Source organism: Linepithema humile, chromosome 4 (assembly GCF_040581485.1).
Source record: "Linepithema humile isolate Giens D197 chromosome 4, Lhum_UNIL_v1.0, whole genome shotgun sequence".
In the NCBI taxonomy this organism is placed as follows: Eukaryota; Metazoa; Arthropoda; class Insecta; order Hymenoptera; family Formicidae; genus Linepithema; species Linepithema humile.
Window position 1 is genome coordinate 26,969,663 of NC_090131.1, and position 26,584 is coordinate 26,996,246.

Genomic DNA, 26,584 nt, shown 5'->3' on the forward strand with positions numbered 1-26,584 from the left:
AATGGTGATATTAATAACGCTGCGGGATATTCGGAGATTCTGAGAAATACCTAATTGACGCTCAATAAACATCTGCGTGTAGATTGATTTTTCGAGACAAAGAAACAAATCTTTCGCACTTAAGGAAAATTGCACGCACGTGTGTGTGTGTGTGTACGATCGACGTACGAAAACGAAAATAGACGGACGGATCATTCGACGAAAGGAAAAGGAAAGTGCCGCGAACCGTCAAAAATCTCTCTTGTCCGAATCGTATGCACCGTCGCGCGAAAAATCCGACATCCTCGCCCGCCGTTTTCCGCTAACGAGGCTAACGTTTTAACAAGTTAATCCTTTAAGCTATCGCTATCGAGTCGACTAAGTAAGGGTACGAAGTCACTGTGCGTTTAATCAATTATTAAAGAATCACTAAACGTAGTTGGACTCCTAAACTGTTGGACGTACGATGTGTGTTGTGTTTTAAAGAAAAATCATAAAAAAATTAAAATATAACGATTACTTTGCATACGAGGGCGAGGCCGGTATGATAATTGTTTCGAATCGTGGCAAAACTGGACTGGCAATTCAAGAGATCGATTGAATCTTTCTCCTTACACCACGAACGAATTCATGATTCACGAATCCAGCAATCAACGAAATTCGCGAGCCAAAAGAAACAACGATCATCCGGAAGCGCATCGGCGCGCTCTTTGCGATCGCGTCTGAATCGATTGGCTGTTAAATTCTTATAGAAATTGTGGAAATTAGATGTCAAATGAACGAAATTAGAATAGTCTCAATATATTCTTTCTGTGAAAAGCTGAACGATTTTGTCCGTTTATTAATATTAATAAACGTAATTAGCGCGCGAAATTAAGGAATTCGAGAGCATCAACGTCATTGTTATAGCGATTTTGCAAATAAAAGATAAATGTGTCTAAAGATTTGTGTTAAAAAGCATATTCAATTTTCGCCGTAGGAGAAAATCGAGTGAAAGGAAAATCGCATGAAAAGCATTCTCTATCACGTCCTCGTATTGCGCTTTAAAAAGGAAAAATGAAAAAAGGAAAGAAGAATCGGGTAACGCGAGATTATAAACAACCATAGTTACGAATCGCTGCGACAAGGGTCTGTGTGTTTTTTCTATGAGCCAATTTTCGCTATTGTTGTTTCGCGTGCCCCGCCACTAATAATTCCTCCATTGTCGCTGTGAAGGGAAAAAAAGGACAAACGAAAGGAACCAATTGCGATACATTATCGAGAGAAGATTCAGATTAAAGTCACGCAAACGAAAAACTATTGTAGCTAGATGAAAAGAACGAAATGAGTCACCTGCTCGTGTGCCGAGCCGCAAAATGACGAACAGAACGAATAAAATCGCATCTTTCGTGCAAAATCCCTCTTGTTTAAATTTTAAATATTAAACGAATCTTATGGAGACAGACTTTTCTCTTTCTCTGGACTCATCTTACCTGAGTCATTGGCAGTTTGTGTCAAAAAAAAAAAAAAAAATAAATAAATTGATTCGTTAAAATAAGCGAGATGCGTTTGTTATTCTACCTTCCGCCCCTCTAACTCTTCCTTCTTTCCTAATTCTGACTTTCGAGATTATGAATTTTGACGTTAGTTTGGAATTTTTGTATTTTCCAATTTTATTCGAAATGTTTCGAACATAGCCTAAATTTTTTATTACTATTTCCGTCATACATTTTTAATTGACTATTATTAAAATATAAAATTATTTTAATTAAGAATTGTTTGATTACTTACTGGAGCAAATGTAGACGTTGAAAAATTGAAGAGATTGATTTCTTGCGATAAGAAATTCTTCTTATAATTAATAATAATTTTAAAATATATTTTTTTTACGGAGAAAGAAAGAGAATGACTAGCAAAAATTGATATATTGGAGGGAAAATCGCGCGAGTAGCGTCATCTCTTGAGAATGCTATGAAATAGGAAGTATGAACTTCAATTAGAATGCGTCATATAAGACGGTTCTTAACCTGTATTTAGAAGACCACACGTAAAAGTGTCGGTTTATTATATCGAGTTTGTCTAGTTAATTAAAAATGCCGCTGGAGAATTTGGAAGAGGAAGGCTTGGAGAAGAATCCGAATCTGTTGTTAGCACAGACTAAATTCCTGCTAAGTCTTCCAGAGCACAAAGATGATCCCAATCTCAAGACAAAACTTTTGGATGCCATCAAAGCTGAAAGTGAGATTGCATTTTTGGTCTTGATTATATATTATATTATTTATCAAGATATAATTTAAATTAAGGACATTATTTTATAAAAAAAAATAAATCTTACAATTTTATTTATCTTGGTCACACAATATGTTATCTGTTGTTATAATCTTTCCGTTAACTGCTATTCATTATTTTATTTAATAATTATTAGTTTCTATTGTATATGTCTTGTGCGAAAATTAAAATAAATCTAACAATGATATGTTTTACAGATATGGCTCCATTTTACGAAGAAGTGTGCAAAGATCTGGATTGGCCAGTAGAGGAAACCCTTCTTTCAACAATGAAAACACACAATACAGAACAATTAAAAAAACTTGATGATGCTATCGAGGATGCTGAGAAAAATCTAAGCGAGATGGAAGTTCGTGAAGCTAACTTAAAAAAATCAGAATATCTGTGTCGAATAGGCAATAAAGAGGATGCAATCTCGTCATTTAGGAAAACTTATGACAAGACAGTATCATTAGGGCACAGACTAGATATTGTGTTCCATAACATAAGAATTGGTTTGTTCTACTTGGACCATGATCATATTACCAGAAATATTGAGAAAGCTAAAAGGTCAAACAATATCTTATGGCAATTATTATGCTTATAATAATAATATATATGTGGAATATTATTTAATTATTGTTTTCTCTTTACAGCTTGATAGAAGAAGGCGGAGATTGGGATAGACGAAATCGTTTAAAAGTCTATCAAGGAATGTACTGCATCGCAGTTCGCAACTTTAAAGAAGCTGCAAACTTTTTTTTGGATACAATTAGCACGTTTACAAGCTATGAACTCATGGATTATAATACGTTTGTGAGATATACAGTATACTTGAGCATGATAAGTCTCCCGCGAAATGAGCTGAGAGACAAAATTATTAAGGGTTCTGAGATATTGGAGGTCCTTCATAGTAATATAGATGTCAAGGATTACTTGTTTTCATTGTATAATTGTCATTATGCAGATTTCTTCAAGAATCTTGGTAAATTGGTTACTAAAGATTAAATATTGCTTTCAGACATTTAAGAAATTTAATCGTTATCAAAATATTATTTCAGCACACGTTGAAGGATTGCTACGGCAAGATTACTTAGTATTTCCGCATTATCGATATTATGTTCGGGAGATGCGAATCCTCGCGTATACACAGCTGTTAGAATCCTACCGGTCTTTAACCTTGCAGTATATGGCTGAAGCATTTGGAGTTACAGTGGAATACATTGATCAGTGAGTAATATATTGTCACTGAATTTTTTTCTAATTTTGACACTTGTAAATTTAATATCATATTTTATAAAATAGTTAATTTTTTTGTCTTACAATATTTTATGAGGCCAATGTTTAACTTAAATTATGAAACTGTATTGTTTCTAGAAAAATTTGTTATATTTAAATCGTTTGCTCATTATTTCACAGGGAATTATCGCGCTTTATAGCAGCAGGTCGATTACATTGCAAAGTCGATCGAGTCGGAGGTGTGGTCGAAACAAATCGGCCAGACAGCAAAAATTGGCAATATCAAGCGATGGTGAAACAAGGGGATTTACTGCTTAACAGGGTGCAGAAATTATCGCGCGTTATTAACATTTAATTTTTTATATTATCATCGCACAGAGAATATATGTTATTGACTTAAAACGACTACTCAAGATCAACAATTTGAATGTTTGCTGCATATCTGCTTTAAAGAGCTTGTATGTCTCGTTTTAATGAAAATTTTGTAACGATGAAAGCTGAAAGTCTCATGTTTGATTTTGTAAACAAAATACATATACGATTTTCCTCTAATGTGTAATGTAATTTATTTATTACATCGCACATCATCAACACTAATGCCGGCTTGAAATCAAGAACTACTCATCAAACATTTAGAAAAATTTAAATAATATAGTTAGCCTTTGTGTAAGAGTAAAGAAATTTAAACGTTCTTATATAAAATAAATAAATAATTATCATAATGGTTCTTGAAAAATTCGACTGGTAAGTATCTTTCTAATGGACAAGAAATGTTCAATAACAAAGTTTTTAACGCAATACGTTTTGCTGTAAATAATAATCACATTGAAAAATGCGTGTTGTAATGACATGTTACTTATTTTTTATATTTTATTTTTAAGAGAATATCTATGCCAACAATTAAGCAGGCAAGCATTTGTTAAAATAATAAATAAGAAAACATAAAAGTAAAACTTTGCTGTGTTTGATACATCATTTTGATCAGATGTATGTCGTCAAAATATAAGTTAATATATGTATAATTGTTAAAAAATTATAAAAAATTATGATTAAATTTTTATTAAAATCAAGAGAAATGTTATTGATTTTTCAATCAATTGCATATTGTCTATTTTATATATTTTCAAAAATTATCAAAAAAATTAAGTAAAATGCAGATCAAAGTGTGAAACTACAATTAGTAATAAGAACAAATTTTTATAGACGTCTATGTAAAGTGTAGACAAAGATTCTACTCAATTCTACAGTTTGCACAGATTTTTCAAATCATTGCTGATTAATTAAAAATATTACAAAAAGTAAAAAGATCTCTAAATACAGCTCTTATTATAAAAGACTCATGTTCATAAAAAAAATCATAATCAATATCTTTTTGTAATAAAATTGAGTTTCAACGTTTAAGATACGTGTCTTTTTCTATACTTTTAACATTAAACTCAATATAAATTGTCCTGGAAATTATATTAGCTATGAAAAATTTCTGATAAAGCACATAATTAAAATAAAAACTTAAAACGGTGTAATAATAATATTATCCTATGTGAAAATATGTCATCCAAAGTGATAATATGTTTCCCAATTACAAATTTATTTAATATGAATATCAAAAATTCAATGTAAACTCAAACGACTTTTAAACCCGTTTCAAACATCGCGGGAAAGCGAGATAATTTTCCGTCCGATAAAATTCCTCTTTCCACTTCGATTAGAAATCGAAGAGTTTCGATATCGCCACCTGCTGGAACCACTTCTAAGAACAAAGTGTTTCCTGTGTCCACTTGATTCTACACAATTCGGTGATTTGTCAGCATTTATGTATGTTTGCGTACATAAATGCATAAATATTCAACATTGGTGACTTTTCACCGATATTTTCAGATAACATATACTGCTTTTGTAGTTACGCAGAGATCACGCAGTTCAATCAATCGGTCTCGACCGACAACGACCTGTGTCGTCAGCCTTGTATGACATTAGTGTCGCACTCGTCATCATCCAAAAATACCGGTCGACGGCAGAATAGTCGAGAGGAAGATCGGCGAATCCGTTAGAGCAAAATCGCACGTCATTGAGAAGGAACGATATCTTGAGATTACCGTTCCATCGAAATGGATACGACGAAGTTGGTCAAGAACGACATGGAGCTGCCTCCGTTGCGCAGTCTGGACGACTTCTTATTAGAATCCGCCCGCTTTCAAATACCAAATCTCAAAGACTTGGAGAAATGGGGTCACCGGGTGGTTAACAATCTTCTTTACTATCAGACAAATTATTTTTTCATGTCTGTCATTATCTTTCTCATCGTTGGGTGAGTGGACTCCTCAAGATTCAAATATCATCTTTGTATAGATGAGCAATTATATAAACATTATTTTACTGCAAGTAGATGTAACAGTTTTATTTACTTTATAGTTTCTAATTTTACTATGATAGTTTTAAATATCAGAGTTATCTTCTTAAATGTGGCTTTTCCATCAACAAGTCTGAGTTTAAATATCATTAAGTTGCGATATTTTTCTAATTGTTTTAAAGTTTTTCTGTAAATACTTTATATTATATTTTCTATACTTGTCTCCTATTTATTTTGTGCGTATAGATTGCTTCATCCTGTTAAAATGCTTGCTGGTATATTTGGAATGATGATAATCCTGGCTATGTTTGGTTATATGTCGATGGAGGGAAGCTCTGTACATTTGTTCAAAAAGCAATATCCTGTGGTTGGAGTGTTGATTATAATATGTGGTGGAATTTTCGTAACGTATTGTCTGGGATCTCTCTTAGTTTTCTTGCTGGGCATTTTATTACCTTTCTGTGGTAAGTGTGACGACTGATAATATTTTATATTATTGTATATTAATGAGTAATAGATATCGAATTAATTACTGTACTTTTCTATTAATATTTTGATTTCATTTTTAGTAACATTTGTGCATGCCTCGCTGAGATTAAGAAATATGAAAAACAAGCTTGTCAACAAAATTGAAGGCATTGGTTTGAAACGTACACCCATGGGTGTGCTTCTGGGCTCTCTCGGTATGGAAGAAGAATTCTTATCATAAATTTCTTTAGCTTTATGTTTTTGAGTCATTAAGATAAGTCCAGTGAAAATGCTTTGCAGTCTAACAACCTTGCTATATCATATACATAATACCATATAGATTTTCGTCCAATCCATATATTTATAAAGCTTTGACATCTATTTTTAAGTATGCTTTAGGCAAGCTTGAATACCAATAAATTTATTCGATATTATCACGCATTTTCTTATGGATATACTAGACAATATTAAACAATCAACAGATTTTCATGCTTAAACAATGATTTCAAGAATAAAATTGATAAATTGTTAACTGTAAAATCATATTTTTTTAACTAGTCATTAAAGGAAATCTACTATGTACATGTTATGTTTTAAATGCTTATATAATGTTAATATTTAATGAATTTCTATATATTGCTGATTATAAAAGTAACAAACTCATTATTTATTGACACTCATTATTTAATATTTTTGAATAGCATTTTCTCTAATTAATATGAATTTATCCACTATGTATGTATGTATACATATATATATATATATATATATATATACATACATGTATACAATGTATATCTAGAGCATTATCTTTAAATATATTTATTACTAAAAATATAGAACTAAGAACTAAGAACATTTTGTAGTATAAGCAGTATATTTAATTTAAAAAAATATTATATTAATTCAGTAGAACATCATATTTGATGAGATTATTATTATATAATGTACTCAAATCTGTATATGAATAAAAATACTTAAATTATCTTTCTTATTTTTTAAAATAATATTAGTAGCATGTTTTATCCAGAATACACAACATTTCTCACATTATTCACAAAAGCATTTTAAGAGTGCATTTACTAACATACACGTATGATGTTTGAACATTTAACATTTTTTTAATTTTACTATCTGTTGAATTTATTTATTGAATTTATTGTGAATGGATTGGAAAATATATATTATGTATTTATTAATAATGTGCTACTTACACATTAGTTTTTAGCAAAGCTATATCGTTTATTTAATTTTATTGTATATAGTTTCTATTATTTTTGAATTATATCTAATATTCTGTTATTCCTTTCTTATTTCATTATGCAGAAGATGTGACTGGTATGACCTTGCGCGCACAGTCATCACTCATACAACCGCCTCACTAATATCCTGCTTTGCACAACAAGTTGTATATTAAATTGGTAAAAATTAATGTCAAGCATTAATATTTGACGCCATTGCTACCTTAATCAGATCATAGGGCTTCACACAGTACTATCATGGTGAGATAAGTCTTGTAATATTTTTGAAATATAAAATAGACATATATCTGTGATTAGGAAGAAGAAAAATCTATTCTGTGATCTCTAATCAGAGAATTACATTGTTTAATGAAATCAATGAATTACTTTATGTTAATAAATATTCAACAATCAAATTTATATTCTTATACTGAGAATTGTTTATAATTTTTTCTTACAATACTTATTTTAAAGCTGTTTTTAACGAGAATTATATTTTTTGAATGTTATATTATACAGTTTTAAAAATGTACCAAATATGTGTTATTCTGATTATGTGTTGAAGTAGATGCGTGATATCAATATTTAAGAATTAAAATGACTGACGCTACATCTGTCCAATGTGTATAAAACAATTTAAATTGTAATTTGTATATATATAAGTGTGCGTATGTATATTATAGTAATGTATATAAAACATATGGCAAATTGTTTTCACAAAACTTTGTTATATCATTTCTGTCCTGATTTTATATTTTAATATATTATTTATGTGTATATATAACATAATAATGTACTTATAAATTTAGAGCTCTTAATGTAACACTTATATTCTGTTACATATATAAGAGTGTTAATATGTTCAATATATATTATTATTAAATATCAAGAATAAATTGACTTACTCATCGTTGTATCCCAGCTAATCACCACCGCAGCTGTATCTAGAAAAATTAATATATATTTTAGTTATTGTGTGTTATCCCACAACTTTAAACATGTTATTCATTACATATTATTTATTCTTATTTCATAACATAACTATATGCAATAAAATCTATAAATAATTATTAAAAAATTTCTAGGTATTCAACAAATATTTCAATAAATATTTTTAAATGTTATTTTTTAATAAATTTTTTTTCAGCATAATTGTGTGTATGTGTGTATTATCACAATAATGAACATTATAAACTTTATTATATGTATAATATTTTGTACATATTTATAAATAATTGTACTTACCTGCTAGAATATCGCAGTTTGACCTGCCCATTGCAAAATTCTGCCACAGATTCTTCAGCATCAGTTCCATTGAAGAATTGTTGAAGAACCTGCACTCGTTAATCACACACTATTGAACGATAATTGTCTTGACAACAAAATTGTCATACAGATACGTACACCACACAGTTATGTTTCATCCGATTTAATTCCAAGTTAAATTTTTGAAATCTACATCTAATGAGAACTTGGCGTCTATTACGACTATTACGTCTACTGGCGTCTATTGGCATCTACTTGGTATCAAAAATTCTAATCAGATTGTTTCGATTTCAACCCACAGCATATCCACCATTAATCGCAAACAATCTGCAATAAATAATATATTTTGGCAATCGCTCGCTGTTTTAATCGGCACTCCCGACAAAAACTGTTGTGCTCGTTATACATCGTTACAGGTGACATTTTCAAAATAGTTCTCGCGCGCGTTAGCCTAAGGGTATATTCAGACAAACTTGTATAGCGCATAAGCATATGCATAAGGAAATGGACCAATCCAATTTCTTATGCACATCTTTATGCGCCAATGCAAAAGTTTGTGCAAAATGTCCGAACTACGGCGTCTGTATTCACTGCGATCATATCGGTTTCAATTCACGGTATAGTTCAACACTCACGATAAATAATTAAATATTATGGGCGGTATTTATAGCCCGTTCTTATATTTAAGATTGTTTTAAGTATAGTCTTAAGATGCTATAAACCAATCAGAAAGTTATATTAGTATTTTACGACAGTACTTAAGATAATCTTGGAATAGGAACGAATTATGAATACCGCCTTATGTTCCGGCAATTGCCGGAATAATATGTCATATATATATATCACTTTGATCGGCACTTCCGATGAAAATTTGCACTAAGTATGTACTTTTAACGGATAAAATACGCAATTGATTGCAGAGCGTTCAAATAACTTAGCATTTCGGACTGAAGCGTTATCTAGTAATTGTTATATAAAATACGTAGCGCTGAATTTTTCGATGTTGGTGGTTTGTGAAATTAGGTAAAAGAATATGAACTACTATTTAGCGCTACGCGCCCTACCGTCCGACTGTCATAACAGTTACTCGGCGCTTCTGTTCGGAACGTAGAGCTAGAACGCTCCGTATTTCATCGCGTGTATTTCTCGTTAAAAGTGTATAATTAGTGCAAATTTTAATCGGAAATGTTGACTAAAGTGACGGGCGATAGTTAGAACGTATTAGTTATCACAGATCTTTGCGTTGCAGCATAAATTGGAGCCGATACGAGTTTTGTGAGTAGAGAGATTTCGTGGACGCAAGGTACAGTTTTCGTCCGATGAAAAATATATCCATTTCAATGCATAAAGATGTAAATTTTTGTCGGGAGAGCCAATTAAAGCATACAGGTAATTGTTGGAGCATGTTAATTATTGCGGATGTTTGTAATTAACAACTATATACTGTGGATAAAAATCGAGATAATTTGAGGTGCGATCTGAATATAGATCCTATTGCAATAAACGTTACGGGCGCGAAAGTAACAATTTGAAATTTTTAAAGTGTGTAACAATTTCTGTCGTGAGTGCCGATTGAAGTGATGAACAATTGCCGAATCGTTGTACTATTTACCGCGGTTGAGCGCGGTTTCTCCGCTCGTGATTGGTGTGCGGTAGTTTTTTGTTAGATATATATTTGAAAATTTGATATGCCGGAATTAAATCGAGTAAAACATTACTGTTGTATATATATTCGTATTTGTCGACTTCTGTGTGATCGCCAAGCAATCGTCATTCGGTAGTATGTGAATAATTGTGAATTTGTGAAAGTGTGGATTCCCGGTATTCATCGATTCTTTGTTGGACACGGATGCGGAGAAGTCTGAGACAAAATCTGCAACGGAGGAACGGAGGTAGCACACTGCAATATCCTAGCTAGTGAGTACAATTATTTGTTAATTTTATTAATATCTGCATAATTATAATAATACACATATAATAACAATTATTTATTAAACATTTATTAAGAAAATTTGTATTAAATTGTTTAAAAATATTTACTAAGCTATTTATTAAAATATACATTAAATATTCATAAAATTTTTTGAAAATTTATTTTTGCACTTTATCGCATATAGTTTTAATCAAAATAAAAATAAATAATATGTAATATTTATATAGAATATATGACAATTTATAATAATAAATAATAATTTTTCCAGGTATAGCTGGATGGCGTATTTAGCTAGGGTACAACGACCGGTGAGTGAATTCATTCATTACACCTGCGTAATTATACGTTTTTGTGACATGTCTTTCACCGAGCGATTCTGTTTTTTTCGTCGGACATTGTAAAATTTGAAGATTTTTTAAATGTGATATCTTTGCGAAAAGTCTCTTCTGCACAATGGCTGAAGAAATATTTGTACATTATGTATTTTTTTACTGCAATTTTATTACAGCCTATATAATTACCCAAACAATCTCTAACTATTGCTTAATTTATAATTTGTAATTGTGATACAAAGTGCATTTTATCTCGCATTTGCGTCTTGTGTATCACGACAAATTCGCGAGAAATTCGTGATTTTTACAAGTGAAAAGTATAGGTCAATTTTCATTCAGTAGAACAATTGATAATTTTCAACACATATTTTCAACATTTTTCAATTAAATCAGCACACAGTAATCTCAGATGGAATCTGCAGTAAGTGAAATAAACTGCAATATCTTAATTAGTAAGTACAATTTTGTTTATTATTTAAAAATATGTACGTAACTGACAACACATGCACACAATTATAGGTATATATATATAATAAATCAATGTGAATTTTTTCATAGATATCATATGTGTATATTACAGAATGATGATATACACTGATAAGGAAGTATTAATACAGATGTTTGATATACATGAAATGTTTTCGTAATCGAAGCATATCAGTATATTGTTGACATTAATAATAATCAATACTTATAAAATATTTCAGTATATATGTATATCTTAATTATATCGGCAGTTTTAATTTGAACTAATTATCTTAAGGATAATACATTGACATATTTTCTATTATATATATCTGCAATTTATAAAAAAAAATCAAATTATTTTTATTACTCAATTTTTTATTCTAATATAATATATCGCAATATGGAGCCTTACATGACTTGTATTTTGAATCACATTAACGATAATTTTTTTTCAGAATGCTTCAAAATATTAATGTAATAAAATCTTATAAAATTGCTGCCAAGATATTAGCAATTTGTTGCACGTGCCACCTTGAAATATTTTGTGGGAAGTACATTTCGAGACGGCTATTCACATCATGGACGGCACTTGTGAGATTTGCAGAAACGGTAATAAGATTAATAAGTAATAACAATGCTAGTTGAATAAGCTACATATATATAGCATATACTCTTTTTTTTATAAATCATGACTCTTCTTTTCCCATGTTAAATCTTACTTTAAGGTAGACAAATTATTGAATATAAGTTTTTATAAGAGATGAACACTGAATGGCAGTGTTGTAATAAATTTATCTCATTTGTTCTTATAAAATAACATCCCGTTTTAAAAAATTTTAAAATTATTAAGCCTTATATCGTGAAAATAAAAGATATAACTAACCTGTTCATCAATCTTGAGGAACACAATTCGAAATTTTCAAGAATACACAGCACACAATTTTTACAAGTTTCCTTAGAAATATGTTAAAATATCTCAGAAACATTTCAGAAAAGTATTAAATTTTTCACTTAGAATATAAATTGAAAAATTATAGTATCTTTCGTGGGATGTTACAATATTTTTGTTATGAATACTGTGTTTGTTGGAAACAAGATTGTATTCATCAAACAAATGTTTGATGACAGTGCACCAATATTTGTTTTTGGGTATGGAACCAAAAAGGTATATTCTGTTGGTGAAAAACCCATATCCTCCATTTTAGCCAAGAAATCCTAAAAAAAAAAACCAATTATTATATTGCACATTTTTTACACATATACTACAAAATTGTAGTATTAGAAGGATATTTCTAATTTTTATGGAATCATAAAATTATGTAAAGATTTTAAACCATTGCTTCAAACACATACTTCTACAGTATCCTTTGCACACATTGATATAGTTTCCTTTGAACCATTTGGCAGTCGTAGGCAAAGCCGTAGAAATGGTGCATCACCTGAATTTAAAAATACTTTTAATAAAAGTAAAATCAAAAATAGCTTAGAGATAACATAAATTATGATAGATATCTTGCTTACTCGTTTCAGCTTTAGCTGTATCTGATTTTAATTTTTCATCCTTTTGTTGCTTATTAACTTCAGATTCATTTAATTTCCTTTTCTTATTAAAAATTGCTGTGCTAGTACAGGTACTGCTACTTGGAACACTTGAACTGATATCAGACGTCACATTTTCGTTTCCTGTATGCAATATTTGACAGATTAAGTGAAATGACATTGTATGATAACTAGCAGTTTAATTTATGAAATAAATCAACATGTCACGTATGTAATTACTTTATAAAATTACTAAGTTAAACTTTTTAAGTATTTAAATTTGAAAGATACTAACGTAGTTCTGTGATATTTTCTGACAAAAGTCTAGAAGTTTTACTGCTAGGTCCACAATCCTGAAAAAAAAAGAAACATGTAATAAAAAGATTAGTCATGAAAGAAATTAAGAGATTGTTATCGATAAAAGTTGGATACTAACATTTTTTAATTGCTCAGCTAAAACATTTCGTTTTGGAGGCGACGTAGGAAAATTATTCCAATCTTTAGAGTCAGGTGTAACTTGTGAAGCACTTTCTGGAGATGCATGTGCACTTAACATATCGTTTAAATCAGATATTAAACTATCCACAGTAATATTGTTGTATGTTTTCATACATTCTCCCGTTCTAGGATCCACAATTGCCAGATAAGGATACTCCACTACATTATAAAAATCTATGTAACGTCTTCCATCCGATGTATTTGACAAAACCTGATTGATAATGACACATATAATTCATTTAATCAAAATATTAAGTATATATGCAAAATAGCATCATATATTTGAGTATAACATACTTGCCACAAAACAAAGTGATCTTTCACAATATCTTGGATTTGTTTATTGGACCACACATCTCTGTTAAGAATCTGACAACTAAACTCTTGTGGATTTTGGACATTGACCAATAACCAACGGTTTAAAGTCTTGGCATGATCTCGTGCTTCCATGAAAGAACCTAGAAACAAAATATCACATGGTGGTCGAAATAAATCTTCCAATCGTTTTGATTTCTTTTGAGAAATGTTCTTCATGCCAGATACTCTGAGGGTCATTTCTTCTTCTTGTCGACCTGTAACAATTAATTGTTACAGCTAATACAGCTAATACAGTCAAATTACACTACAATATATGTCATATAATAATGAAATAATACATACGGGTTTCTACTGCAAAATCTCTGAATCTATCAAACGCACTATCAGACAAACGTGGAAATGAAAACATTGGTTCTGTTGGCACCAATATTTCTTGCGTAGGTAATATAGGAGCTCTTACTGGTGGCTCAGGATTTGCATTCTCCACTTCTGGTGGTCTGCCACCTTCAAACATCAAACTAATCGCCATTTCCACATTTCCATCAGCCAATGCCAGATATTGCTGTGCTGTGGCTTCACTCTCACCTAACAGAAACACAATAGATAATACTTATTGTTAACTATATCCATTCATGGTGAAATATTATTTTTAATGCATTTTGAATATTGTTGTATTTAATTCAGGTATAAAAAAAATCACGTATGTTTACATCTTTGTGATGTACATTGCTACTTGACCGTTCATGCTATCTAAATTGAATAAGAATTATTGTATTATCAAATTTACCCGTCACTTCGATAAACTTCTCAATTAGTTCGCGATCCATCTTGCTGTTCTTTTGAATTTAGAAGAATTTTTCTCACAATATGGTACACGACCGTACAAGAAAAATACTTCTAAATCTCACTCTATCGCATCCTACTTCCTCACCACACACCAAATGACATCTCGAACTCGAACATCTCGACTCGCTCAGGCACGCTCAGACATGTATATCACACCACCGCCACTCGTCGGTGATCGCATCACTACACTACATCAATTGAAGGAATTGTTTCTTTTGATATGATTTTTTTAAATTAGCTATAATTACTCTTTCCACATATAATTATAAATGTAAATCTAATAATAATTATGTCTTATGATAAATATTTTAACATAATTTTGTCTCAAATAATTACTTTTGGAATAAAATTATTTTCTGAATACATGTTCCAAGTGCAGTTGACAGCAAACGTCATCTAGTGTGCGCTATTGTAAGCAAAATTAAAATATGATTAGCGGTATCACTAGATGGCATTGCATTTTACCAATTCAAGTATGTTGCGTTGCCGCTAGATTGCATATCTGTCAGTTAAAGTTTGACTCGTTTGACTTGTAACATCATAACGTTTGTCATTCAGATTTAACAATTTTTATGGAGAAAATTAATGAAAGATCGTGCCATAAGGTACTGTGAGACATGACAATGTGAAATACATTTTTAAGAATTTTTGCAGAAATAAAATATTGGAAGAAGAAGATAGAAACGTGAGACAGATATTGATATTTAAACAAGAAAATGAGTATCACTGGTAAACTGTTTTATAACAAGATTCGCGAATTACGTCCCGATCTGTCATCGGGGATCACACCGGAGATCTTGAGTAAAGTTTGCGATGATCCGAGCACGCAGCCTTTTCTGGAGTGGTTCTGCAAGAATGTGAACAGCGCTAATATTCTCTCTAACGAGGAAACAAAATTGTAAGATTTATTTTCTTGGATGATTCTTGGATCTTCTAAATAATTTCTTATAGTATCTCTGTTTTTACAGAAAAAATATATTGCAAGATGCAGGCGAATGGCTGGAGGGCGAAGCATTGGATGCTGAATTAAAGAAATATATCAAAGATTGTCCGGACTTGTTACAGCTTATCAGTTTGGACGATATATCCAAGGAGGATTTATTTATTGAGAATGAAACATTGAAGACAAGTTGCAAAGAAGATGAAGAATATCTTAACTTATTGAAAAATAGTATAAAAAATTTGAAGTAAGAATTTTTATAAAATTATACACTTGGAATATTTCTATGTTAATCAAATAATTTAAAGACATGAATTTGCTACAGAGAAGTCGAAAACAAGCTGGATGATAACATTGAAGAGGCAGAAATTATGTTGCATAAAGAGCAAATAGAAACAGAAAAGGCATATGATAATTGCAGTGCAATTCTAAAGGAATTTGATAAAGATAATTGTCAGTTTTCTAAAGATGTTGATACTCTCCTGAACGTGTATGCTGATGCTGCCAAGAATGTAATTACTTTAAACAATCAATGATATAAGAAATGGTTCAAAAGCTAAGATTAGATATTGTATGTAAATATTTCTTCTATTTACACAATTATTCTTGAGAATACAAATACAAATGATAAACATACGTAAAAAGAAGATTATGTAAATAGAAGAAATATTAACATATAACATCTAGACTTTTTCGCCATTTCTCATGTTATTGAATTTTTAAACTGTGAGAGCTTTTTATAATTTAATTATTTCAAGTTTTTTGTATATAATTTTCTTAATTAATTTAATTTATATTTAAAGTATTTAATTAGTAATTTTTTAGTATTTAATGATTTAATATTTAGTTGAAATATTTAATTTGATGTTTGATTATTTTTTCCAGCAAGGTGATGCAATATTGTGGTCACAAATGCCTACAGATTTGTTTATTAAAGAAATAGAGCTTTATAATCACTATCTAAGTAATTATATTAAGAAACAATTTGGGAGCACTGATAAGGAAGAGGAAGATTCTTCTATGGATTCAGATGATGCGACTTTAACAAATGATACTACAGATGAAAAAGTTGATAAAAGAATGCATGAGCTATTCTTATGTAAAACAAAGCAAGTATACTTTAAAACATTTTATTATACAATGTATCTATATTTATTGTATTTTGTATTTCTCACAGTTTGTATTTTTATTATGCTCTTTCTTTTTTATAGTTTAACAAATTCTAAAATAGAAGAGATTAGTGCTAAGGTTCAGGAGGAATTTAGCAAGGCGATGCTACAATGTGTAGAAGATATTTATAATAATGGAATTTTAAAGGTGCCTGGGGACGACAAATTACAGTAAATAAATTAATATTATTTATATCAAATTACTTCGATCTCTTGTAATATTAAAACAATCAAAGTTATTTTTTGCTTTCGGCATGACAAAAAAAACAATTTATATTTAAATGTAATATTTTCTTGTTTAAAATAGAGATGAAATACGGACATTAAGCGTCGAAAGGGATTTTCTGGAACAAAATGTCGAAATTTTACGGGATCAACAGTTTCCAGAGGTAATACAATTTGCAGAAATGGAGACGATAAAGATTTTGAAGAATGACGCACTCGTCCGTCTCGAACGGAGGAAAGCTCGTCTCGAGAAGCTTCAGAATTTATATTCCCTCGCAGCGAAGCATGGACATGTTCATATCGATTTATTGTGTATATTAATGGAAATGCAATTTTGTTGCCTGCGGGAGGTCGCTGAATTTATCGCCAATGCTCGTCATTATATCACCACGGAATACAAGCTCTCTTCTACAAGATGTGTTAGTAATTAATTTATTTCTCACTGTTCCTCTCAAGACTTGTTATTTTAATGGAAATAATAATTCGTATTATTTATGTACATGAAATATGTAGGAAATCATGCAACAACAACAGGATGAGTATGAAAACATCATAAAGTCTTTAAGAACTTATAATGTATTTAATGAAATATTAATTTCCATGATGCACGGTCATAATACTTCAAACGAGACGACGCTCTCTTCCGCATTAAAAAAATACGATGATTTAATAGCCGATAACGAGGAGAAAAAATTAATGCTGGAAATGCATCTGAATAATAAAATCGACAAATTGCAAAAACTGTAAGTACTGCTTTTTTTAAATGTAATTTTATTTATCAATGTGTTATTTTTTTGTATTTTGTATGATTTAGAGAAAGTGAAGTTAATAAAGATTATCTAGCTGAGACGCAAAGTGGACCAACTATTAGCTTCAGGCCAATTTCTTACGAAATAAGCACCACATGCGAGGAAATATCCACGGTCGTTCAAGATATACAAGGAGAGATTACAAAGATCAGGAATCAGTTCAAGGAACGAATGGTATAGGGTTGTTCTCATACATAATAAATCATATATAAAACTAAAAGATTAGATAACGTTTGCTGATATTTTGCATATCATAGAGAATGGGCGCCAATCTGGAACGTGAGAAGGACATTTTATGGCAAAGATTTTTGGCAGATCCCGATACATTAAGAATGAAATACGATGAAGCGAAACAAAAAGCAAATGAGTCTCATTTTAGAGATACTTTGGAAAGTAAGTCGAATTAATAAATTAATAAATCTTTGATATTTTTCATATTTGACAAATTTGTATAAAACAGGTTTTGCTAATTGCAAGGGATACACCAAATGTTTTTATATTTTTGTACTCTATTAAAATTATAAAATATCGTAATATGTATTGTATTATATGTATATATTTTATCTCGTTTCTAATCTTAAGAATTCTTTTTCAAAAAGACGCCAGCTCTATTACTGCTATGTTTTCGTGAACGTAATACGAGCAGCGCGTTACGTGTACGCGATAATGAATGATTCGTCTCAAGGACGCGTATGTGTGCGTGCATGCTGCGCGCAAGCGCGTGTAAACTCGACGACGAGGAATGACGTAGAGGAGGTGCCCGAGTGTAACCTTGATCCGCACATCGATGTCTTCCCTTCCCTTCCCTTTCCATCTGTTACCCCTTCGTCCTCCTCTACGTCCCCTTTCCGCCGTAGTATTTCGTTCAAATCGCCTCGCTTTCATGTCGTATGTACACAAGAAAATTATAAGCAAACGTTCTGCGCACGAGACGCATAGGTCCCGAGAGATATATTCGCCGCGGCGTTGCTCGCAAATGCGAAAGGCGTTTCCCGATCGCAAAGGCGATGCGTGTTCGCTTTCTCGGCGAACCAAACAGCGAATATCGGTGGAGAGAAAAAGAGAGAGGATGATGAAAGGCAGGTAGACGAGAGAGAGAAACACGGAACGGGGAAGTGGCGAGAGGTAAAGAGTACTATCGATTCGCCGGGGCTCGTGAGTTAACGGTTTGTTTACACGAGCGGGGTGGTGCGGGGACAGGCGGGCGCCGGCTCACTGCTGGGAGGTAGAGGAGAAAGAAGGGACAGGAGGTGCGCATGCGTCGCCCGACCAAAACAATAATAACAGAGTAGTAGAAGGTTCATGGCTGGCGGACGAACGGGTGGCCGCTCGTGCTTCGCTCCTCGAACCCGTTCAAACCTGGCTGTAGATTCCATTCCGCACGTATCGTTGTCGTGCGGTGAGAAAAGAAACAAAGCAACATACAGAATCCAGCGGACATTTAACGACGCGTTCGCGCCGTGTGTGTAAGTGTGTATACGTGTTCCATTACCGCAAAGTGGTGCGCTGACGGCTCGATAACTCTCGCAGGAAACAAGTTGCGTGAGATTTTCTCGAAATCTACCTCTCGAAATCAGGTACTGAGAAGAGCTTCGGTATTCGATTGATATTTTAAATCGAAACCGCGATCAAGCACGCGAGTGCTGTTTTTTGATCGACGAAAACAACGTCACCAAGAAACGAGTCGAAACGAAATCGCGTGAATTCGTGCGGAACTGCAACTACCTCGAAATAGGGAGATAAGGGCAGGCAATAAATGAGAGAAATTAACGAACATTAGACTGACATTTAATTCGAAAGCGGGAGTGCGCGGAGATATTATCTCCCTGTCAAGGCGAATCCGTCGCTCGCTCTCTCCCAGTGTTCCGATTCTTCTCTTTCTCTCCGCTGCGTGCGTTACCTCATCGCGGCAGAGTCGGCTACGTGTAACGAGTGTGTGCGCGCGTTGTGCAACTCGCCGTGCCGCTGGATTCCCGTGAGGAGAGAGCGCGAGATTCGGACAGGCACCGTGCGTTCGATCCGGCTCGGGAGCAAAACAATGCGCTGCTGGTGTAACGCGTAGCTTGTGTGTGTATCTGCGCGCGCGCGCGCGTGTATGTGTGCATTGCAGCTGCCGTGACGGCGCGCTAGTGTGCGTTTGTTTATGCGCGTAGATTAGCCGCACGCTCGTACTCGCGCGGCGTTCATTCAATAGCCAGCCAGCCGCGCGACTTCTTGTCTCCTGTCGTCGATTTTCGCTTCGAAAGCAAGCGCGAGCAGCGAGGATATATTGCCCGCGGGCCCGCGCGTATTTACTGAGTGAATCACGCGCGTCCCGTCTGATTACGCACGGACGCGCCTGGCCGGATACGGTGTATATATACACTGCGCGCGAGTATTATTGTTGACGTGTCCGCGCGCCGCGACATCGAACGAGCCGTACAGCCGTGAGAGAGAGAGAGAGAGAGAGAGAGAGAGCGATTTGCGGTTAATTATCGGAGAACGACTGTGGAGTACATAAACCTTCCATCGTGGGAAAAAGAAGAGCGAAGTCGACTTTTTCTCGCATAGAAGAACGACTTTCCGTGAACGACAATATTTCCTGAAAGAATCGTGCACAGAGTGTTTTCTTTCTCCCTCCATCTTCATCCTGTTGTGTTGTTACTGAAGAACATCGACCTAGAGTAAACAGTCGCTCGCAAGAGCGAGAGAGAGACAGCAGCATTGAAAACTAGACGGAGAAAGGAAAACAAATACAAAGGCTTGGGTGAAACGGCCGGATCCCACTAACCGCTCGAATCGGTCCACTACCTTAGTCGGACGACAGCGACGAGCTGCAAATATTCGTGAATATTTTTGAAAACTGTTGAATTCGCAAATCACAAAGATGCCGAGCGCCGAGGAGACGACGTATCTGATCGGCGTGATGCCGGACGGCGCGGCGCAAGCCGACGCGTTCCTGACGCGCGACGTCGACCTGCTGGTGTCGCAAATCAAGGAGAACCTGCGGCTGTCCAGCCTGAAGGCCAAGTCCAGCGTGAGCCACAAGAACAGCCGGCCGTCGCCGTATCGGGTGCCGGCGCGTTCCTGGGCCGACCCGGCGGCCGGCTGCGAGGTCTGCGGTTTGCGATCCAGCGGCCAGCAGCCTCAGCAGCAGCAGCATCACATGTCCACGGGACATCATCATCATCACCACCACCATCACCATCATCACTATCACAACCATTTGAAGAGGAGCGAAAGAAATAGAGTGGACGACGATCCGTACGAGGTGCTGCAAGAGCTGCTGCGCGAAGGCGGTCTCATCAAAGAAGCGGTTAAAAGGCTACAGGCGAACCTCGACGAGCTTTCCAGCTCGGAGGTGGACGAGGATGAAGAGGTGGATGACGAGGACGATGAGCAGCGATCGAACGGTGGCTACCGTAGGAAGCCGTATTTCTACGATTCCGAGGACGAGCCGTTGCCGCCGATGTACGATCCTTTGGAGCTGTGAGGTGCGTTGCAGAAGCAATGTTTATAAAGATAATCTTTCCGAACGTTTCCTCGTTCTCGCCGTGAATGGCATTTTTATCGCCGTCCCTTTGACTTCTCGCAGGGACGAAAATTTCTTTGAGCGTCGCTGGGTATTTTGTTCTGTCCCTTTCTGCGACCAGGTTCGAGAACGAAAGAGCTTTGTCTCGAAAAATAGATCAGCGGGGAATCCTCTCGAAGGGTAGAAGAGGATTGCCCTGCGGAAACATCATTCTTCTCGGAAGATCGCGTGGGAGTCGACGACGACAATATGCGCGTGTGGTAGTGGAGCAGTGCGTTCACGCCCACAGACACAATTAGGCGAGAACTCGCCTTACATGGCCGTGTTTGTAAATACGCTGCGTTGTCGGCGTTGCGCGCTAGCTCGCTTCGTAATGGCCAGAGATCGCCGTCGCCGCTGTATCGACGCTCACGGGCCTACGTGGAAGACTTATGGCCGCCGCCGACGCGGTCCACTCGACTTGCTTCAGCGTTCGCGAAAGCGTACGAAAGATGTTCCTTTCCCGTGTAGCGTTACTGTGTTCTGTTTCACTACTGTGTCAATAATTTTCTCGTCGGTATCATATAACATCGGATTGATGTTTGATTCCGGTTTGTATCGTTGATTAAAATATACACACGAGAGATTTGTTCGCGTCGCAACCAATCTATAGTATACGTAATGTAATACTATAGATTGGAGTATATTGGAGCGAGTAAAAGCATGTTGAGGCATGTGACGCGAACAAACCTAAGATGTTCCTTTTCCAGAGCGCTGCTCTGTATTGGTGATATTCATCGATATTATAACAATGATCAAATTATCAGGCGAAATAACAAATGGTAATGAATTGATACAGTATCTTTAATTTCTCAAAACACAAAACAATTTCATAATTTCACAAATTGAGAAATTATTAATAATCGTAACTGAAGTCTTATGAAATTGTTTTGTGTGTGTTTTGAGAAATCAAAGATATTGTATCAATTCATTACCATTTGTTATTTCGCCTGATAATTTGATCATTGTTATAATATCGATGAATATCACAATATCGAGTACCTCTGCAGCTGATTCATCACAAAATTCTTGATTAAAGTTCCAAATATCAAACCGAATAAATTGCCTTTAATAAATATGGAGAGAAATTAAAAGTACACAGCATCATATAATTTTTAAATGCATTCTTAGTAGGTTTTTTTCGATGGTATTTGTTTTGTAGCAAAATTGCTATTTTTTTTTGCACTTAGATAAGAAAGACTGAAAAATCTTAAAAATAATAATGGTAATTTTTTTTTGCTTTTCACCAATTATTACTAATTACATATATCTTCAACCACAATTTTAAAGATAAGATTGATCATTTTTTTTATTATTTCTATTCATATTTCTAAAGTTAATCCGACACGTCATCTTAATGACTGTTTAATTCGAGCATTAGAAATCAGTGTTGACTAAGTCTGAGTCTGAGTCAGGTGATTACTAGGAAAAAAAGGAAAATCTTGGTGTCTGGCGAGCTCTAATACTTGTCAATATTAATCAATATTTGTCTGATAAAAACAATTGTTTATTTTGTGACTGTTTATTTGCAATTCGGGAAAGAGAAAGGATGAGGGGAATTTCGTAACTTAAATTCCACGAGCGATAACAACTGTGGATCAGTATATTTGTAATGCAGATGCTATACTTCGGATACCGTAAACACGCAAGTACCATAAAACAATAACTGTTAATAATCGTTATTCCACCTCATAGTATCTCGAATCTGTATTATTAAGTATACTTAGCGTGAGTTTAGCGCGTTTACCGTATTCGAAGAACGGTACTGCGGGAACTCTGATCTCGAAGATACGGGAAGTAATATGTTTTGAGATTCCGTAACTTCGAGTTTTCCTGGGTGGTGAATAGCGAGCCTCGCTGCGTTGGGCGAGCAATTTACATCGATTTCGGTTGTAAACTCGTCGAATCGCTAGTTTATACCGATGCCGTGTGGACACTATAAATAGACAGTTCGCTAGAAGCGAAATGCCACCCGCAAAGAAACCTCGAGTCACACAGCGTCGTCGTGGCTTCCCAAAGGAAAAGTCCGTGCGCTTACGCGGCGAGTTACGAGACGAGAGAGATCTATGCGTTAAGATTGTCTAAACATAGTACAGGGTTTTCCAAATTATGAAAGAGAAAACGTAGCGACCTAGAATGTAGTACAGATAGTACGAATAATTTCGCACACAATTCCAATCAAATAATAAAACTATTTCGTAATGGGAGAGCATAGTTTCGGAATAATTTGAGGATGAGAGTATCGATGGAAGCAGCCGGCGGGCTGTGCTGTTAAACAGGACCCGGAGTCCTGCCCGGGATTTACACGGTCCAATTTGCGCGAGTGAGACGCGACGGCGGAGTAAACCGCGCCCGCGATCGATCAACGACTATTATCGATGCCTTCGCATTAGGCGGCGGAAGTATTAGGGGCACAATCATTCGCGAGAGAGGAGGACACACATAGAACACAGACATGGTGATCTCATTTATTTTTTCATGATGCGCGCGACGAGCGGACTTAGCCAATCGGCGCGACGCGAGATCATTGATATAGCTTAGCTTAGACTCGGTTTAGTTCCCGACAGCTGCGTCCTTTTAACCCTGAAGGGTACAAGACACTGTCGTCCGTTTAATGAAAGCAGCGAGAATTAAAAAAAAAACGAGGGGGATAAAAAAAGGACTGACGCAGGCTTACACGAAGACGCTTATGCCTGTGAAAATGTATCGTGAGGATCGAACGTGATTGCGAGATTCATTGTAATAAATAGAAATTTCCAAGTCCAAAGTTTTTGAAGATGTAATTTCATTTATCTGTGAAGTTGCATATCGAGGAAATTTCGGTTGCGGTTCGCGGAATTTTCGGAGATTGTTACGACTTTTTGAAGCAACGGAGAGGAAAAAAGAAAACAAAAAAATCTCTACGGGATTCCAATCGTTATGTCGCGTTTAGGGGTAATTCTGGCGCATTAGAGTATTAAATATGAAGAGGTGTAAAATGTCAAAGATGTAGATAACGTCCACGTTGCGGGAGAAACTACGATGGAGAGAAAAAAAAAGCATAATCGTGAAGAGACGAGGATCGTAAGATTCCTCCGCAGGGAAACGTGCGTTAACGTGGACCTGTATAATAATAACGTGTAGCTTTATATCTTTCTGTGCATGTTTTAGTGCATAGCTACTTATCGCTATCGATCGCTAGGAGCGACACACACCGTTGATGTTACATACACTGTATCCTACAGATCATTGTACGCGCGTGTATTGTGCGAGTTTCGCGGCGCGAAATGATGTACCATTGTCGCGGGTAATTCACTCCGCGCGTGGAGATAATAAAGGGAAGGATCCGTCCGTAATAAAGACTCCCACGGGTCAGTTGTGACGTCATGCAAAGCCAAACGTAATTATTGACGAGGACTATCCATCTCGTGCGGTATTCGCTATTAATAACGTAGCGAAAAATCGCAAGAATCTCATTTTGCCCTCAAAACCGCGCGATCGATTCGCGTGGAAGCCTTCGATTATTCCCGGGCGCAACATGACGTCACAACTGCAGCGTCCGGGATTTTATTATAGACGGTGTTGGTGAAATGCGGTCGCGCGCGATGATGACGCAATAAAAACGTCGCACTCTTGTATGTAGCGATGCAACGAGCGATGAAGGGGAGAGAAGATCGTGCGCGGCTCCGACGTCAATTTTCGACGACGTTAGCCGTCTTATTCGACTAATTAGATAAGCTAGTAATTAGTACACACTGCGCGTACCTACTGCGAGCGGAGCGAACGAATTGCATCAGGATTCCACAGTTCCGACGAGCATGCTTGTATGTGTGTGTATATTTGTGTGTCTGCGCGAGATTGTGTGTGCGTGGGAGAATTGCGTTAGTCTCTTTCACTTTTTTTTTTTTTTCTTTATTTTCCGTACGACGAATGAGCGCAATCCTTCGTTCTTTTTTAAGTTCTCCGTTAAAGATCGTGCATTATGAAAACTATATCTCGTTGTGATCGTCGGGCTCTCGTCAGCCCGATAAGTCTTAATTGTAAAATAAAAAAGTTCAAAGTTTCGATGCAGATATGTGTGTATTCTTGCCGTTGGCTGCATGCCGTTGCGCGAAAACTTTCCATCGACCATCCACTGCTCCCTCTCTCTTTCTCTCTACCCTCATCGTCATCAAACGTCGACATCAAACGGTTCTGCTTGGTGTCTGATGACGGAGCGTGCCACAAATACATTGCGGATACGTGTTACGCCGACATCATACAGGATGTCTTGTCATTATCGTTTCTTCTTTTGCAATCGACATTTACTTAAGCAATTTAAGCCTGAGTACGAAGTCGCTTAATGCGATACTTGGGCAAATTAAAACGCGAGTTGTAGGCAGAAGACATGCAACAATCTCATTTTCAATTAATTTCCATTAAATGAATTTAGCGTAAAATTTATTTTCAGATGCTTGAGATGTTTAACGTGCCGAAGTGTTGAATATTATTGGCTTCCACGGAATTTACTTTAGGACAATCTTGATGTCCTCCGCCAAAATTTCATTACTGAGAATGGCGGTATAGTAACGGGACACCCTATATAACTGGTGGTTCACTGGCCTTCTGATCGTTGGCGCGCGTTGAAACTGCTCTTCGTGCCAGCTTCTAGAAATTTGCTTTCCGCCTTACGTTCGCCGGTCTATATCGTGTTGATAGTAACCGCGATAAAGGTATGTATACTGCTGGAGTTACGCGAGAAACCGCGATATATCCTAGATTTGCCGCAGTGCTTTCGATATTTTCGAGGCCTTTGAGCGTTTAAATGCTGATTGCCCTTTCTAGTCTTTTTAATAGCCTGCTGCGATGTTTAAAAACTTTGTTGACGTAGACGTCATAGTGAGAGAAGTGGTGGAGCGAGTGCCATTTCATAGTAATTTTCGCAAAAGCGTTGACGGCAACAATGACAGTAATAATATAGCAGTAAATTACGGGTTCTTAAAGGTCTACGCAGGCAGAGAACGAAACCGACACGTTTTTACGAGGCCAGTTTGTTCGACGCCTCTGACCTGAAACCGGCGGCTCGAGACGGAAGGGAAAGGGCCGACCGTCGATTTCAGGCAGCCAGGTCATTTAATAATTCGCCGCTTTTGGAAATTAACGTTTGCTCCGAGCGGGAAGCAGTTGCTTCAATACTACGTAACGCCGC

General features: G+C 35.3%; 6 protein-coding genes across 12 annotated transcripts in view; 4 read left to right on the plus strand and 2 right to left on the minus strand.

Annotated features, from left to right (window-relative positions):
- The window catches only part of LOC105671755 (uncharacterized), a 139,632-nt gene extending 130,746 nt beyond the window's left edge, over positions 1-8,886 (minus strand). For both annotated transcript variants that reach the window (XM_067353018.1, XM_067353017.1), the window contains exons 1-2: positions 8,770-8,886; positions 8,430-8,468 (exon numbers count right to left, since the gene is read on the minus strand). The gene's annotated coding sequence lies outside the window, so the exon portion shown is untranslated. The remainder of the gene's footprint in view (positions 1-8,429; positions 8,469-8,769) is intronic.
- On the plus strand, positions 1,955-4,017 carry Rpn7 (regulatory particle non-ATPase 7). Its single transcript, XM_012371746.2, has 5 exons — positions 1,955-2,196; positions 2,445-2,796; positions 2,883-3,211; positions 3,288-3,456; positions 3,646-4,017. The coding sequence occupies exons 1-5, from the start codon at positions 2,052-2,054 to the stop codon at positions 3,818-3,820; spliced, it is 1,170 nt and encodes a 389-aa protein (XP_012227169.1). The 5' UTR covers positions 1,955-2,051; the 3' UTR covers positions 3,821-4,017.
- Positions 5,132-12,132, plus strand: Jwa (PRA1 family protein Jwa). Of its 3 annotated transcripts, XR_010889687.1 has the most exons (7): positions 5,132-5,280; positions 5,366-5,773; positions 6,062-6,279; positions 6,385-6,498; positions 10,992-11,031; positions 11,449-11,507; positions 11,979-12,132. XR_010889687.1 is itself a non-coding variant. In XM_067353039.1 (6 exons), exons 2-5 carry the CDS (start codon positions 5,574-5,576, stop codon positions 11,012-11,014), a joined length of 555 nt encoding a protein of 184 aa, XP_067209140.1. In that variant the 5' UTR covers positions 5,132-5,280; positions 5,366-5,573; the 3' UTR covers positions 11,015-11,031; positions 11,979-12,132. The 3 variants fall into 3 exon arrangements, 2 of the variants coding, with proteins under 2 accessions (XP_067209140.1, XP_012227174.1); XM_067353039.1 differs by lacking the exon at positions 11,449-11,507; XM_012371751.2 differs by lacking the exons at positions 10,992-11,031; positions 11,449-11,507; positions 11,979-12,132 and adding an exon at positions 7,610-8,246.
- LOC105675007 (UBX domain-containing protein 7) lies at positions 11,501-15,172 on the minus strand. Of its 2 annotated transcripts, XM_067353035.1 has the most exons (9): positions 15,061-15,172; positions 14,666-14,912; positions 14,221-14,463; positions 13,858-14,132; positions 13,499-13,771; positions 13,358-13,415; positions 13,045-13,206; positions 12,877-12,962; positions 11,501-12,738 (listed from the first exon to the last, which is right to left on the minus strand). In XM_067353035.1, the coding sequence occupies exons 2-9, from the start codon at positions 14,703-14,705 to the stop codon at positions 12,577-12,579; spliced, it is 1,299 nt and encodes a 432-aa protein (XP_067209136.1). In that variant the 5' UTR covers positions 14,706-14,912; positions 15,061-15,172; the 3' UTR covers positions 11,501-12,576. The 2 variants fall into 2 exon arrangements, with proteins under 2 accessions (XP_067209136.1, XP_012227168.1); XM_012371745.2 differs by lacking the exon at positions 15,061-15,172 and having other exon boundaries at positions 14,666-15,058.
- On the plus strand, positions 11,994-26,108 carry dgt3 (dim gamma-tubulin 3). Of its 3 annotated transcripts, XM_067353032.1 has the most exons (11): positions 11,994-12,132; positions 15,379-15,622; positions 15,693-15,911; positions 15,990-16,176; positions 16,550-16,773; positions 16,876-17,004; positions 17,141-17,477; positions 17,572-17,801; positions 17,873-18,041; positions 18,125-18,260; positions 25,847-26,108. In XM_067353032.1, the coding sequence occupies exons 2-11, from the start codon at positions 15,441-15,443 to the stop codon at positions 25,852-25,854; spliced, it is 1,821 nt and encodes a 606-aa protein (XP_067209133.1). In that variant the 5' UTR covers positions 11,994-12,132; positions 15,379-15,440; the 3' UTR covers positions 25,855-26,108. The 3 variants fall into 3 exon arrangements, with proteins under 3 accessions (XP_067209133.1, XP_067209132.1, XP_012227153.1); XM_067353031.1 differs by lacking the exon at positions 25,847-26,108 and having other exon boundaries at positions 18,125-18,412; XM_012371730.2 differs by lacking the exons at positions 11,994-12,132; positions 25,847-26,108 and having other exon boundaries at positions 15,198-15,622; positions 18,125-18,412.
- LOC105675011 (GSK-3-binding protein-like) lies at positions 19,159-25,467 on the plus strand. The gene is made up of 2 exons (XM_012371749.2): positions 19,159-21,340; positions 21,442-25,467. Exon 1 carries the CDS (start codon positions 20,734-20,736, stop codon positions 21,337-21,339), a length of 606 nt encoding a protein of 201 aa, XP_012227172.1. The 5' UTR covers positions 19,159-20,733; the 3' UTR covers position 21,340; positions 21,442-25,467.
- Positions 26,109-26,584: the final 476 nt, after the last annotated feature.